We start from the raw sequence: 13,277 nt of genomic DNA on the forward strand, positions 1-13,277 counted from the left end.
CAAACACTGATGAGGTCCATCAACTCGCCATTGCTCCATGCTGGGGCTTGTTTGGCACGTGGAGGCATGGTCACCTGGAAAGATTCACTGACTGCACTCCACACCTGGCTGAGCAAACAGAAAGGGGATTTTTAAAATTCCCAGGGCATTTAAAGAGCTCATCACCTGAGGCCAGGGCAGTAGAGTTCGAACTGATGAGCAGAGTGGCTGAGCAGGCATTCTGGGATACCTCTGAATACCTCTCGAGGCCAATAACAGTGCTTTTGGTGGCCACGCTGGTGGAACAGTGCTGCATCACCAGCGCTGCAATCGTTATTCCCCAGGCTGAGGTGGAGTACATGCAGCGCTGTAGCCAAGGAGATACAGCGCTGTATGTGCCTTGCAAGTGTGGATGGTGAGTAAGTTGCAGCGCTGTAAAGCCACCACCAGCGCTGCAACTCTCCAGTGTAGCCAAGCCCTCAGATTTCAGAGACTAATTCAAAGAGATGATTGTGTAAACTAGACTTACATCTATTACAGCCCTAACAACGAGTCAGTACCTTTTTAAAATATCTGTTTTAAAGATTACAGGTTGAATTCCAAAATTCCACAAATTTGTTTTAGAAAATTCAAGTTAAGATATTCACTGGAATTCCTCTGTATCTTAAACCCTGCTGTGTCTCCCTGTCAATGACTTTCTCTCACCCTGTCTTTGGCCTCTCTTTGCTCAAAAACAGCAAAGAAAAATTTTTAAATGGTCTCCACTGCAGCAGTATCATGTTTGCACTGGTGTGTAGAGATTAGCTTGTCACACTTTCCTCTTCACCTTGCCTCTAAATTTTAAAGTTTATGAAATAGTCAAACATTTGCTCTAGGCTGAGATCTGACACAATATCTCAACTCACTAAACTTTCTTTCAGTGCCATGTTTTTATCATGGAAAAGAGAAGCTGAACTCTGTTCAAAGTATGTACAATAGATCGGAGAGGGTGGTGATTAGCTGGACTCTTTCAGAGGAAAATACATTCAAAATTATAGATTTCACAAACTATAATCATGATTACTAAACACCCAGGGTTTGGGAGTCACTTATTACTTTAAAGAACTCGTTGTGATCCAGGGACCCCTTGTTGCCAACTGGCTGATGGCACAGTGGATGCATAGGGTTTTACAGAGATCTCTTGGATTGGATATTTGCATAATAGTTCACTGAACGGTGACATGTGAAGTCTCTACTGAGAGGCAGTAGCCCACTTGTTTTTGTAACCATTGCAAAATGTATGTATGGATAATATTTAGGAAGTTATGTATCCATATTGAAAATTATGTTCTTAACGTTTTGGAATTAAGGCAGGCCACCGGAGGTGACATACTTTGGAAATGTTCCAAAGAAGGTAACAGGCATTGTATGCCTGACAATGTATGCCTGTTTGTGTACGTAGCCAGGGGATAAATAAGAGATTGCAAAATGTACAAGAGAGGAAATCTGTGGGAATAAATAAACAGCGGAAGGGTGTTCTGTTTATGAATAAAGATAAGGGATTGTTCCGGTATATCTTGGCATGCAGAGGAACACATGGAATCCTTCACCTAGGATGCAAGCTAATATTGTGCTTGTCTCAGAAAATAAGGGTCATAGCCTGCCTAGCTGCAAAGCTCTGCAAGGACTTCCGTTGAGCAATACTTGGTTAGAGATGAGAGTGTCTTGTTAATTAAGTCTAGGCTCTAGAATGGCCATTATGATTTTATTTTATATGTAACCATTTGTTTCCAATATGTTCACTTCCTATAGTTAGAATCTGTATGCTTTGCTAAAAAAAAATATACGTGATTTCACTATAAACATATCCAAGTGTTGTGTGTTAAGTGAAGCTGTGATGTGAGGTGGAACTGGTAAGCTGGAATAGCTCAGTGGTTTGAGCATTAGCCTGCTAAACCCAGGATTGTGACTTCAATCCTTGAGGGGGCCACTTAGGGATCTGGGGCAAAAATCAGTATTTGGTCCTGCTAGTGAAGGCAGGGGGCTGGACTCGATGACTTTTCAAGGTCCTTTCCAGTTCTAGGAGATTGGTATATCTCCAATTATTATTTATTGATTACTTCCCTATTTAAAAGTTGGAGTACCTTAGTTAACTGTGTTCCCATTCATACTTATTCTTTGCTGCTTGAGGAAGACTTAGATGAACCCTGTAGTGGGTTTTTGTGCGCTTGGGAAGAAAAGGGCAGCGCAGCCTTGAGGGCAGAGTTTGTGTGTGGGAACACAGGTAACTGTAGAAATGGACTGACATCACAAACACAAAAATAGGAAATCTGGCTTGTACAGTGGCACAGACCTGAGTTATATGAAATGACTTATTTTGGTAATATACAAAACAATCAATACATTGAATAAATAAATTTCAATTGCCTTTTTTTGTACCAAAAGGCCCATTATGAGGGAGACAGAAGAATTTTAATAAGGCAGCTACAAAAAATGGCAGACATTTGATTTTTTAAAAAGCATCTCCTATGTAAAGTAAATGGCTGAATGGAGGATTAAAGTTCTTTAGGGGCGAGTGTTAGATCTAAGAGAATAATAGGTAACAAAATCTGGAAATGAATAAGAAACAGACTGGGCTGAGTGAGAGACTGAGTGGATATGTGGGTGGCTACCTGCATAGGTGGCTGAATGTTAGCATGGGTTAAAGTTGATTCTTCTTCATGCCAAAATGTTTCTCATTTTGCTGTGTAATTTTGTATGATACATCAAACATATATAAAAACATTGTTCTCTCTCTCTCTCTGCTCCTAAAATGAAAACAAACATATATCATGCCATTGACATTAAGTTTTTTATAAGTTGGGAACCCTGGATATTGGCAAAGCACTCCTTAGTGTGGATGCAGCCATACTGGTGAAGCTGTGCTTTGTACCAATGTCATAAAATCACCTCCGCAAGTGAAATAAGCTGTTTGCACAGTGTCTAGTAGAATGGGGTCATGGTCTATAACTTCACTGCTTCCCAACTTCAAGAAAAGTGCTGCAAGCAACATCGACTCTGTACGTGACCTTCATCGATTTCATGAAAGTATTCGACTTCATCAGCAGTGAGGCTCTGTGGGGAATTCTTAAATTTGGATGCCTGCCAAAATTGTTGCCATCCTCTGACTCCTCCACGACAACATGTCTGTGATGGTCGCCAGCAATGGATCCGAAATGGACCCCTTCCTACTATAGATAGGAGTTAAGCAAGACTGTATCATCGCTCCAACCCTTTTCTCCATCTTCCTTGCTATCACCCTCCTTCTCATGGCTGACAACCTCCCCTCCGTACTTGACATTCAATACAGAATGGACAGCAAGCTCTTCAGCCTCATTTGTCTCCTATCCACGATAAAGACTATCACTAAATCAGTCATTTAACTCCAACTTGTGGATGACTCTGCCGTGCGTGTCCACTCAGAAGAAGATATTCAAAAAATAGTGACATTTTCTCTGAGGCCTACAACCAACTCGGCCTCATACGCAACAACAAGAAAACTAAAGTACTCCACCAACATGCTTCAGATTACCAGGATCCTGCTCCTGTAATTCAGATCAATAAAGAGACCCTGGAAAATGTTGAGCACTTCCTTTACCTCAGCAGCTCTCTGTCACAGAAAGCTGACATTGACTAAGTTGGTCAAGAATCACACCTCTTCATACCACTGACTGACGTAGCTATACCGGCAGAAGTCTGTAGTGTAGACATGGCCTAACAAAACTGGGTGGACAGGAGCACAGCGGCAGAGAAATGTATTGTTGACAAATAAAAAGTAACGCACATGGGGAAGAGCATAAGAATGGCCAGACTGGATCAGACCAAAGATCCGTCCAGCCCAGTATCCTGTCTATCAACAGTGGCCAATGCCAGATGCCCCAGAGGGAGTGTACCTAACAGGTAATGATCAAGTGATCTCTCTCCTGCCATCCATCTCCACCCTCTGACAAACAGAGGCTAGGGACATGATTTCTTACCCATCCTGGTTAATAGCCATTAATGGACTTAACCTCCATGAATTTATCTAGTTGTCTTTTAAACCCTGTTATAGTCCTAGCCTTCACAAGCTCCTCAGGCAAGGAGTTCCACAGGTTGACTGTGCGCTGTGTGAAGAAGAACTTCCTTTTATTTGTTTTAAATCTGATGTCCATTAATTTAATTTAGTGGCCTCTGTATTATATTATGGGAACTAGTAAATAATTTTTCCTTATTCACTTCCTTCACACCACTCATGATTTTATATATCTCTAGCATATCCCCTCTTAGTCTCCTCTTTTCCAAGCTGAAAAGTCCTAGCCTCTTTAATCTCTCCTCATATGGGACCCTCTCCAAACCCCTAATCATTTTAGTTGCCCTAATTGTGGAGTGATGGTTGGATAGATACCAGTGCAGAGATACATTGATACTCCAGTGGTGTGTGTACATAGGGTGACCAGGCCTTTCTGTCTACCCTCTATCATAATACAGGAACCTCCAACATACAAAGGAATGTGTAATGAAAGTGAAAAGCAGTGGATCAAAAGCTGATAGACAAGTATTTTTCAGTACAATGCAATGCCTGTTAAACTATGGAACTCATTGCTATATGACATCATTGAGGCACAGAGTTTATAGAAATTTGAGAATGGATTAGACATTTATATAAGTAACAGCCATATTTACCAATTCTGGACAGTCTAATCATGGCATCTTCTAAAGGTGAGTTGCACATAAAAACTACGGAGACAGCTCAAGGAAAAATAAAACAAATCATAAACATAGTACAGTTTACATTGGTTGGTAGCTACTGGAAATTTGACTGGCTGCCCACTCAAATTGTGGTACATAGTACCATATCAGACATATTTATAGCAATAGTTCTGGCAGTCATTATTAATTCTCATAAACTTAAGTTCTGAAGAATGTTTCTTTTCATAATTGGTATAAATAATTCCCTCCTATTTTCATTTATCTTGAGCCTTTCTTCATCCTTTCCTTTTCCCAACTGCAAACACTCTTTGTGTTTAGTAAAAGAACTCCAGCACATCATTCAAAAGCTTAAAATACCTTTAGCACTAGTTTAGAGAGTCTTAAAACCCAGGAATCCTATATGTAGCCCTCCATCCATTCACTTGCTTTCTAAAATATAGGTTTTTTAAAAAAAATTCAAGACCATAATGAAAATTTAAGAAATTACGTTTTGTTGTACAAGTCTACTACATATTACGTCTCTTTTGTTCATGGAGCATCATGACAAGATGAGTTCCCATTTAATAAATGTTAGCTCATTCACAACAAAAAGTAGCAGCTGTTTTCCCATGACTGTGTTTCTTAAATGCATCTGCTCTCTTTCAGTTTGTTTGGCTGTAAATAAGTCAGTGAACCGAGATTATTTTTTAGTAATTTAACACTTCCTCCTCCTGGAACGAAGGGATTATTTGCTTTCTTTTAATGCTTCTTGATCTATAATTTATTTTGTAACTCTCATGCAACCTTTGCTGTATCAATGATAACATTTTGGTTAATGCCTTGGTATCACTTTCAAAAGAGTAACTTCATGATTACGATACATGCCTGTGCTATTTTATTCAACTGACATCTGTGTTCTGTTTGCTTTTGTTGCTGCCAATGCCATAGTGACAACAAAAACTGTTATCTCTGGTCTCTTCTTTTGGTCTATAATATATAATATTTTACAAATAGTAAGGATTTGAGTTTACAGTAAACTCCCGATTATCTGCATAGCAGGGCAGTGGTGGATTAAGGTTTCCTGGGGCCCTAGACCAGAGCAAGTGGGGAAGGTGGCTCCTCACTCCTTCTGCCTGCGGTCCCACCCCTTTTTGCTCCTTCCCTGGGGCCCACCTCGTTCCAGCCAGGGTCCCCCTATTCTGCTGTTATTGTGGCCCACGCAACTTATTTGCTCCTTTCTGTTCCCCCCCGCCCCCCGCAGCTTCAGGACTGGAGAAGCTCTGTCCCCGCACCACCCCGCACAGCCCTTCGGCCACAACCGGGATTGAGAGCTCCTCCAGTCCCGAGGCCGCAGCAGGGAGTTGAGAGCTCCTTCAGTCCTGGTATTGCAGAGGGGGTCTGGGTACTGGGACTTCCCCTGGCACCTCCTGAGCTTCTGTAGGGGACCAGGGTTGGGGTGCTGAGGCTTCTCCCACCACCCCGTGGCTTCTGCTGGGGATGAGCCACATGGCTTCTGATGGGGTTCGGGGTGCTGGGAGTTTCCTCCGCTACCCCGCAGCTTCTGATAGGGTGAGGGTGCTGGCAGCTTCTCTTTGCCACACTGCCTGGGTCAGCGGGTGCTGGGGACTTCCCCGACCCTGCCTATCCAGTGCTGCTGCTGGGGAGGGGGGTTGGAGTGCGAGGGCTTCCCCTACCTCATCCGGCACTGCTGCCAGGGAGTGGGGGCTTCCTACTGTCCTGCCCTCCTGGCACTGCTGCCAGGGATTTCCCCTGCCTCATCCTGTCCACCCAGTGCTTCTGCTGGGCAGCACAGTCGGGGCATCGGGGCTTCTCCTGCCCTGCCTGCCTGCCAGGCAGCCAGTGCTTCGAGCTCCCGCTGCCTGGTGTCAGATTTTTTCCGGGCCCTCCAGTTGACTGGGGCTTCTAGGCACAGGCCCCATCAGCCCAGTGGCTAATCCACTAATTAGGTGGGTGGCTGTTCATTCTCTTGTGTGCAGCTGCCCAGGTGTGCACCTTACAAGGAATTGCAGCAAGCTGTGCATCAGATAGTTGTGTTCGGTATTTTGACTTGTTTATATTCATTTTGGAAAAAAGTGATGCTCCCTCCATGGCTGACTCTGCCCAGCAACTAATGATGCTACCTCCATGGCTGACTTTGCCCGGCGACTAGTGATGGTATCTCTGTCCCTCTCCCCCAGCCAAAGGGAGTTGTGGGGGGCAGAGCCTGCAGCAGACATCGGGCAGTGTGTCTGCATTCATCTCTCCTCCATGGACTGCAGTGGGAAGTTTTGGGGCTGCAGATGGCCGATGGGCTGGTACTTTGAGACTCTTGCTTTAGAAGGTACACCCTAAAGAGGGGACCATTGTCTACTGATTACTTGTTCCCAGGGTCTCAAGATCAAAAGCTCAAGCTGTAATAAAGGAAAGACTAACCTATACATAGGTTGACTAATTCTGAGCTAAGGCTGTTATGAACTTGTAACCACAGAAAAACTCCGCTGTGAGGGTTGAAAGACTGACTCATACCAGAGTCCTTTTTGGAGCTGGGAGGAGTGGTGATCTCTGGTAAACTTATTAGCATGAGTATACATTTTTTATTGTTTTTAATATCTTTACTCTGTAATGTTTTCACCTTAAGAATAAAGGTGCTTGCTTGGAAAGAGCTGCATGGTAACTTGTAACTGCAGGCAATTACAGCTGTTGATAGCTCTTACAGAGAAAGCAAAGTGCAGTTGTTGGCCTGTTTAGGAAGTCTTGCTTGCTGGGATATCACAGTGTGGGCAGGAAACTGTGCAGCGTGGTAAACTCCCAGTCAGAAGGCTGTGGAACGTGAGTCTCTACCTAAGAGAGTAGGGGTGCTGGAACAGGTTTTATAGTGGGAGTGCAGATGATGGAAACCATGTATGTGGTGTTTGTTATTACTACTTCAAGCAGCTCCCTAGTTTCAGCACCACTTCAAAAGAGGGGATGGCTGAGCAGCTGAGAGCATGTAGTGGGTGCCCTCGAGGGACCACAAGGTGGAGAATAAAGGTACAATTGCCCTGAACTGACACCCCATTATCTCTGGCAAATAAATGGTTAACTAGTGCTTATTTCTTCCCTCTTCTACAGGAATGTTTCGAAAAGAAGAAGAATTGACCCCATCACAGAGATGCTTGGCTGTAAGGTAGGCTTTCCTATGCTTATGAATATAGTTTCTGTTTTGAATGCTTTGCATGGATTATGAAGACTTTGTAGCTCTAATGCCGTTGATATATAAGATGTCCAGTTATCTAGCTGGAACTGGTTTAGACTGCAGTATATTTGTAATTTAATTTCATGTGGGTATTTTTGCCCTTGAAAGATAACTACTGAAATAGACTTTGCATTTTACTTGCAAGGCTTTTACTAAAACAGACCATTTCTTATTAAAAAATTTTTCTTGACAATGAAGAATAAAAGTATGTACTGTATTTAGTAGATGATTAGTAACTGCATAGTACACATGAGTTACAGCCATCAAAGAAATAAAATACTTTTCTCTGATTTCTCTTTTATGACTTTTAGTTTGATTCTTTCCCTCCTTTCTTTATTTGGAAGACTTGTTAATAGATGTCAGTACCCTAGTTTATGCCACAGTGTCTGTCCAATCAAAGAGTATGTAAGTGCTTTGGGATTACTCTATTTGACATTGTAGTTATATAGCTTTTGAAGGCTTTAAGTATCCAACATCTGAAATCTAGACCATTTTTGTGGTGGACAGATCAGATAATTGGAGAATTTCTGCTCTTCAGAAATAACTTTCTTTTTAGTACCTATTATTTCAGAAATCTTAATGGCATGAGATAATTGGACTAAAAAAAACCCAGCAGCTTCATATTTTAATTTCAAATTTCTTACTATTTATGAGAGAAGAGAAATCCTCTTGTTATAGCATTGTGGGATGATGAGTCTTGAAACCCTAAAAGAAAGGAGGGCATTTTATTGCAGCATATTCATGCAGACCACGTTTGTCATAAGAATGGAGTACAAAACTTGCACATGTCCATTCCATTGTAGGTGTGTACACGCCCTGAGCACAGTTGCTGAAAATTTTTCCCTCGGTAGCAGCTGTTGGGGTGGCATGGGAGCCTTCTCGTACTACGCACTCATAGCGCCAGTTTAAAGGGCCCAGCTGGCCCCGCACCTCCTCTGTTCCTTTTTACCATCCATGACAGTCGCTGGAACTGTGCTTCTTGCTACGGCAAGCTCTCTCAGTGAGCTTCATTTTTCAGATAATTTTTATAGTTAGTAGTTGTAAATAGTTAATTAGTCTTCGCTAGTATAGTTTGTTTCTCCATTTGTTAGCAGAATTTCATCTGTACCTGGTGCCAAGGCATGCCTCGGTCACCAGGATTCAAGCCTTGTGCATTCTGTAACAAAGCTATGCCCCAAGCAACCCATTCTGTAGTTGCCTAAAGTGCTTGGATGAGGCTCACGTCAGGGATTGTTGTCAGATTTGCAAAGACTTTAAGCCTTGTATGAAGGAGGATCCGGAGGCCAGGTTGAAGTTCCTGCTTATAAAGACAGTGCCGAGACCTTCCTCCGAGCTGGTTGGACTTGAAACCAAGCATCTTGGTGTTGACGAGGAGCGCTCCTTCCACCAAACAAGATTCCCAGCACTGTTCGCCTTCCCCAGTGCCGAGGAAGAGGCATAAGAAACTGAGGGGATGTTCCCTGATGCCAAAACCAGGCATGGGGAGCAGAGCAGAGTGAGACCTAAGTCAGGCCACTCCTCTGCCTCAGCATTGCAGCAGTCAGCACCATAGAGTCTAGAACCAGGTGAACCATTGGCACCTGAGGACAGTGTGATACCCATGCTATTGCAGTGCCTTCCACGCAAGAGGCACTTGCCGTTGCCGGAGACCTGCTATTGCTGTCAGTACTAGTATCACTGGCAATGTAGGAGTCAGTTGTATCGGTGCTGGAAGGCAGGAGGGAGCACAGGGCCCCTAATTATGGTTTGGTTCCAGAGCCCACGGTGCCATCTTATGGGAAACTGATCATGCTGGCTCGAATGCAGGCTTCCCCACCTTGGCACTGGTCTCCAACACTGGTGGGAACTGCACTTCCCTGGTCACTGAGGAAGGCTCATTGTCATTGGAATCAAGAAGTTAAATTGCACTTCTCTCATCTGAGGAGCCACCCCCACTATTCTTTCAGTCATCCCTACCCTGCAGTGGACCCAGGTACAGTAATGCCATTGAGGGCTTGGCATAGTGGGCCATGACCCTTTTGGAACCAGTGGGGGTTTCCTCCAATCTCTGGCCCCCATTTAGGACATTCTTATTCAGTGGCCTCCAAGAGGAGGGCACCTCCGTCCCATTGGGCATCACCTGACCAGGATTCAGGTACCAAACCCGGTGCCAACTTTCTGGAACCTGCTTTGCGGGATCCTGTCAGCACAGAGGGAGAAGAGGAGTGCCCTCAGCCAGTGCTGGACTCCTCTCCAGACGAGGCTGTGTCGGGGCGGGCATGTCGCCTTCTCACTATAACTATAAGGGCCACCAGGATTTGCTGATGAGAGTGGCCTTAAATTTGGGCTTACAGATGGAGGTAGTAAAGGAGTCCTCTCTTAGTCTGGTTGACATTCTGGCCATGGCAGGCCCGTCAAAAGTAGCCCTGTCTCTCAATGAGACCATCATGGACCCTCTGAAAGCCTCTTTGCAAACCCCTGCATCTCTTCCCCCTACGTCAAAGAAAGTCAAGAGGAAATACTTTGTTCTTGCCCAGGGTTATGAACTCCTGTACACTCTTTCTCATCCAGTCTCTAGGATCTCTGGTGGTATCTGCTGCCAATGAAAGGGAAAGGCAATGTCTGCATGGTGCAACACCTAAAGCAAATGACTCCAAAAAGTTGGACTTATTCAGTAGAAAAGTCTACTCTACTGAGGATCTGCAGCTCAGGATTGCTAACCAGCAGGTGCTCCTGCACAGATATGACTTAAACATGTGGGACTCCATGTTGAAGTTCAGAGACTTGCTGCTGCAAAAGGCCAGGCTGGAGTACTTCTTGCCGGTAGATGAGGGGAAATGGATAACTAAGGGCTTCCCCGCAAGCTGCCTTGGATGCAGCAGTTTCAGCGGTCAGGTCCAGGCTTCCACGATAGCCAAGCATAGGTGTTTATGGCTACAATCCTCCAGCCTCCTGAAGAAGGGTCCAGCAAACCCTGCAGGATCTTCCCTTTGAGAAAGCTTAGCTTTTTTCGGAGCAGACCGATGTGAAGCTTCATGGACTGAAGGAGTTGGGTGACTCTTATGTCCCTGGGATTGTATATCCTAGCAACTTCAAGGAAGCACTACAGACCTCAGCAGTCCTCCTGGTACTCCACCCCACCGGCCCATCAAGACCCACGGAGGAAAAGGAGCAGGGGCTTTAGGAATAGACCATCTCTCCCTTCTCCCTCAGAATCAATGTCTGTCCCATCCAAACATCCAAAGACTCCAAAAAGGCCTCTTGATGGGATGCTCCAGGATGTTGTACCAGGTTCCATGTTTCTGGATCCTATTTTCTCTTTATTTGCAGACTGCCTATCCAACTTCATTTGTACTTACTCTCTCGTATCACAACAGACCATTGGGTACTGAACGTGGTGGAAGTGGTATATGTTCTCCAATTTATTTCTTCTACTCCTTCACACCCTCCCTCCTTGTCCCTCTTCAGGGACCCATCTCAAGAGCAACTTCTGACTGAGGAGGTTCAATCTCTTTTTCGGGTGGGAGCTGTGAAAGAGGGTCTACAAAATCTAATGGAGAAGAGGTTCTACTCCTATTATTTCCTAATCCCGAAAATTATAGGCGGTTCCAGACTTATTCTAGACCTGCGCCAGTTTAACATCTATCTCAAGAAATTAAAGCGCCTCATAGTCTCCCTGGCTTCTATTATTCCCTCCCTGGATCCCGGGGAGTGGTATGCTGCCCTCGATTTAAGAGAGACTTACTTCCACATATTAATCTTCCAAGGCAACAGAAGTTTCTTAACATTCGTCATGAACCACACACACTACCAATTTGCGGTTCTCCCTTTCAGCCTGTCAGTAGCTCCACAGGTGTTTACAAAATGCATGGGGGTAATGGCGCCCTTCTTGAGGAGGTGAGGGGTGCAAGTCTACCCGTACCTGGATGACTGACTAGTCAGAGGCTGGTCTAGAGCTCAGGTAAAGTCCAGCATCCTCCTCATCCAGTCGACATTCCTGGCCCTGAGCTTGCTAATAAATGTACAGAAGTCTACCCCCACTCCAGTACAGAGGATAGAGTTTATTGGAGTGGTGCTCGATTCTTTCCAGGCCAGACTTTCCTCCCAGAAAGTCAGTTTCAGACAGTCATGTCCCTGATAGTATACCTCAAGGGCCACCCAATTACAACAGCCCGGGACTGTCTGATGCTTTTGGGCCACATGGATTTATGTACATATGTAGCGCAGCACACAAGACTACATCACAGACCCCTTCAGACATGACTGCCTCGGTGTACTCGCCAAACTGCCACCAACTGGACTCTTGATCTCACAGTACCTTCCCCAGTCCTTACCTCCCTCAACTGGTGGCTGGACCTGCTGGCAGTTTGTGTGGGCATTCCCTTTTCAGTGCCCCAGTCATCTATATCCTTGATCTCAGACACATCAGTGCTAGGCTGGGGAGCTCACCTGGGTCTTCTCAGAACTGAAGGCCTTTGATCTCTGAAAGCCTCACTAAAAAGTCAGAGAGCTCAGGGCAGTTCACCTGGCCGGTCAGACATTTCTGCCTCGCATTATGGGCAAGAGCTTGTTGGTTCTTACGGCCAACACTGCAGCAATGTTCTATCTCAACAGGCAGGGAGGATTTTGCTCTCTCCCCCGTCGAGAAGCAGTTCAGCTATGTGAGTGCTGCATAGCTCACTCAATCCACCTCGAGGCTTCTCACCTTTCAGGAGTGCAGAAAGAGTGGGCAGATCACCTCAGCAGGTCTTTCTCCAGTCATATAAGTGGTTCCTTCGCCTGGACATCGCAAGAGACATTTTCCAGCAGTTGGGGACTCCCTGGGTAGACCTGTTTGCAACCAGGCACAACAGGAAGTGTCACCAGTTCTGCTCCCTGGGAGGTCTCAGCCTGGGATTGTTCATGGATGCGTTCCTACTCCCGTGGACAAGTCACCTGTATTACGCTTTCCCTACTATCCCACTCATGTACAAGGTTCTGGTCAATATCAACTGGGACCAGGCATGGGTCATTCTAATAACTCCAGGTCGGCCATGTCAGCACTGGTTCGCCATGCTGCTAGAACTCTCCATGGTGGCTATGATCCTGCTCTCTCTACATCTGGACCTGATCTCTCTGCATCATGGTCGTCTGCTCCACCTGAACCTCAGCTCCCTCCACCCGACAGCCTGGAATAAATGCCATGGCTAAATCCCAGCGAGCTGGCTTGCTCAGAGCAGGTTTGTTAGGTCCTATTATTACCGTTATTCTAAAAACCAAAAGCTCTTGGTAACTATTACTCTTGATGGGGCACTGGCAGGAAATAAATCACTGAAGAGACAGCCGTCCGACCGATAGATGCTGGCACAAACAGTATAATACAAGAGTTTTTTCACTTACAGCTGCACTTTATTTTAGT

At 45.0% G+C, this 13,277-nt stretch overlaps 1 protein-coding gene across 2 annotated transcripts in view; it reads left to right on the forward strand.

Moving 5' to 3' along the window:
• MBOAT2 (membrane bound glycerophospholipid O-acyltransferase 2) overlaps nt 1–13,277 on the forward strand; it is a 240,890-nt gene that overhangs the window by 170,636 nt on the left and 56,977 nt on the right. For both annotated transcript variants that reach the window (XM_032795186.2, XM_075063689.1), the window contains one exon: nt 7,777–7,831. In XM_032795186.2, coding sequence (XP_032651077.1) covers nt 7,777–7,831 — 55 coding nt within the window. The remainder of the gene's footprint in view (nt 1–7,776; nt 7,832–13,277) is intronic.

This window comes from Chelonoidis abingdonii, chromosome 3 (assembly GCF_003597395.2).
Source record: "Chelonoidis abingdonii isolate Lonesome George chromosome 3, CheloAbing_2.0, whole genome shotgun sequence".
NCBI classification, from domain to species: Eukaryota; Metazoa; Chordata; order Testudines; family Testudinidae; genus Chelonoidis; species Chelonoidis abingdonii.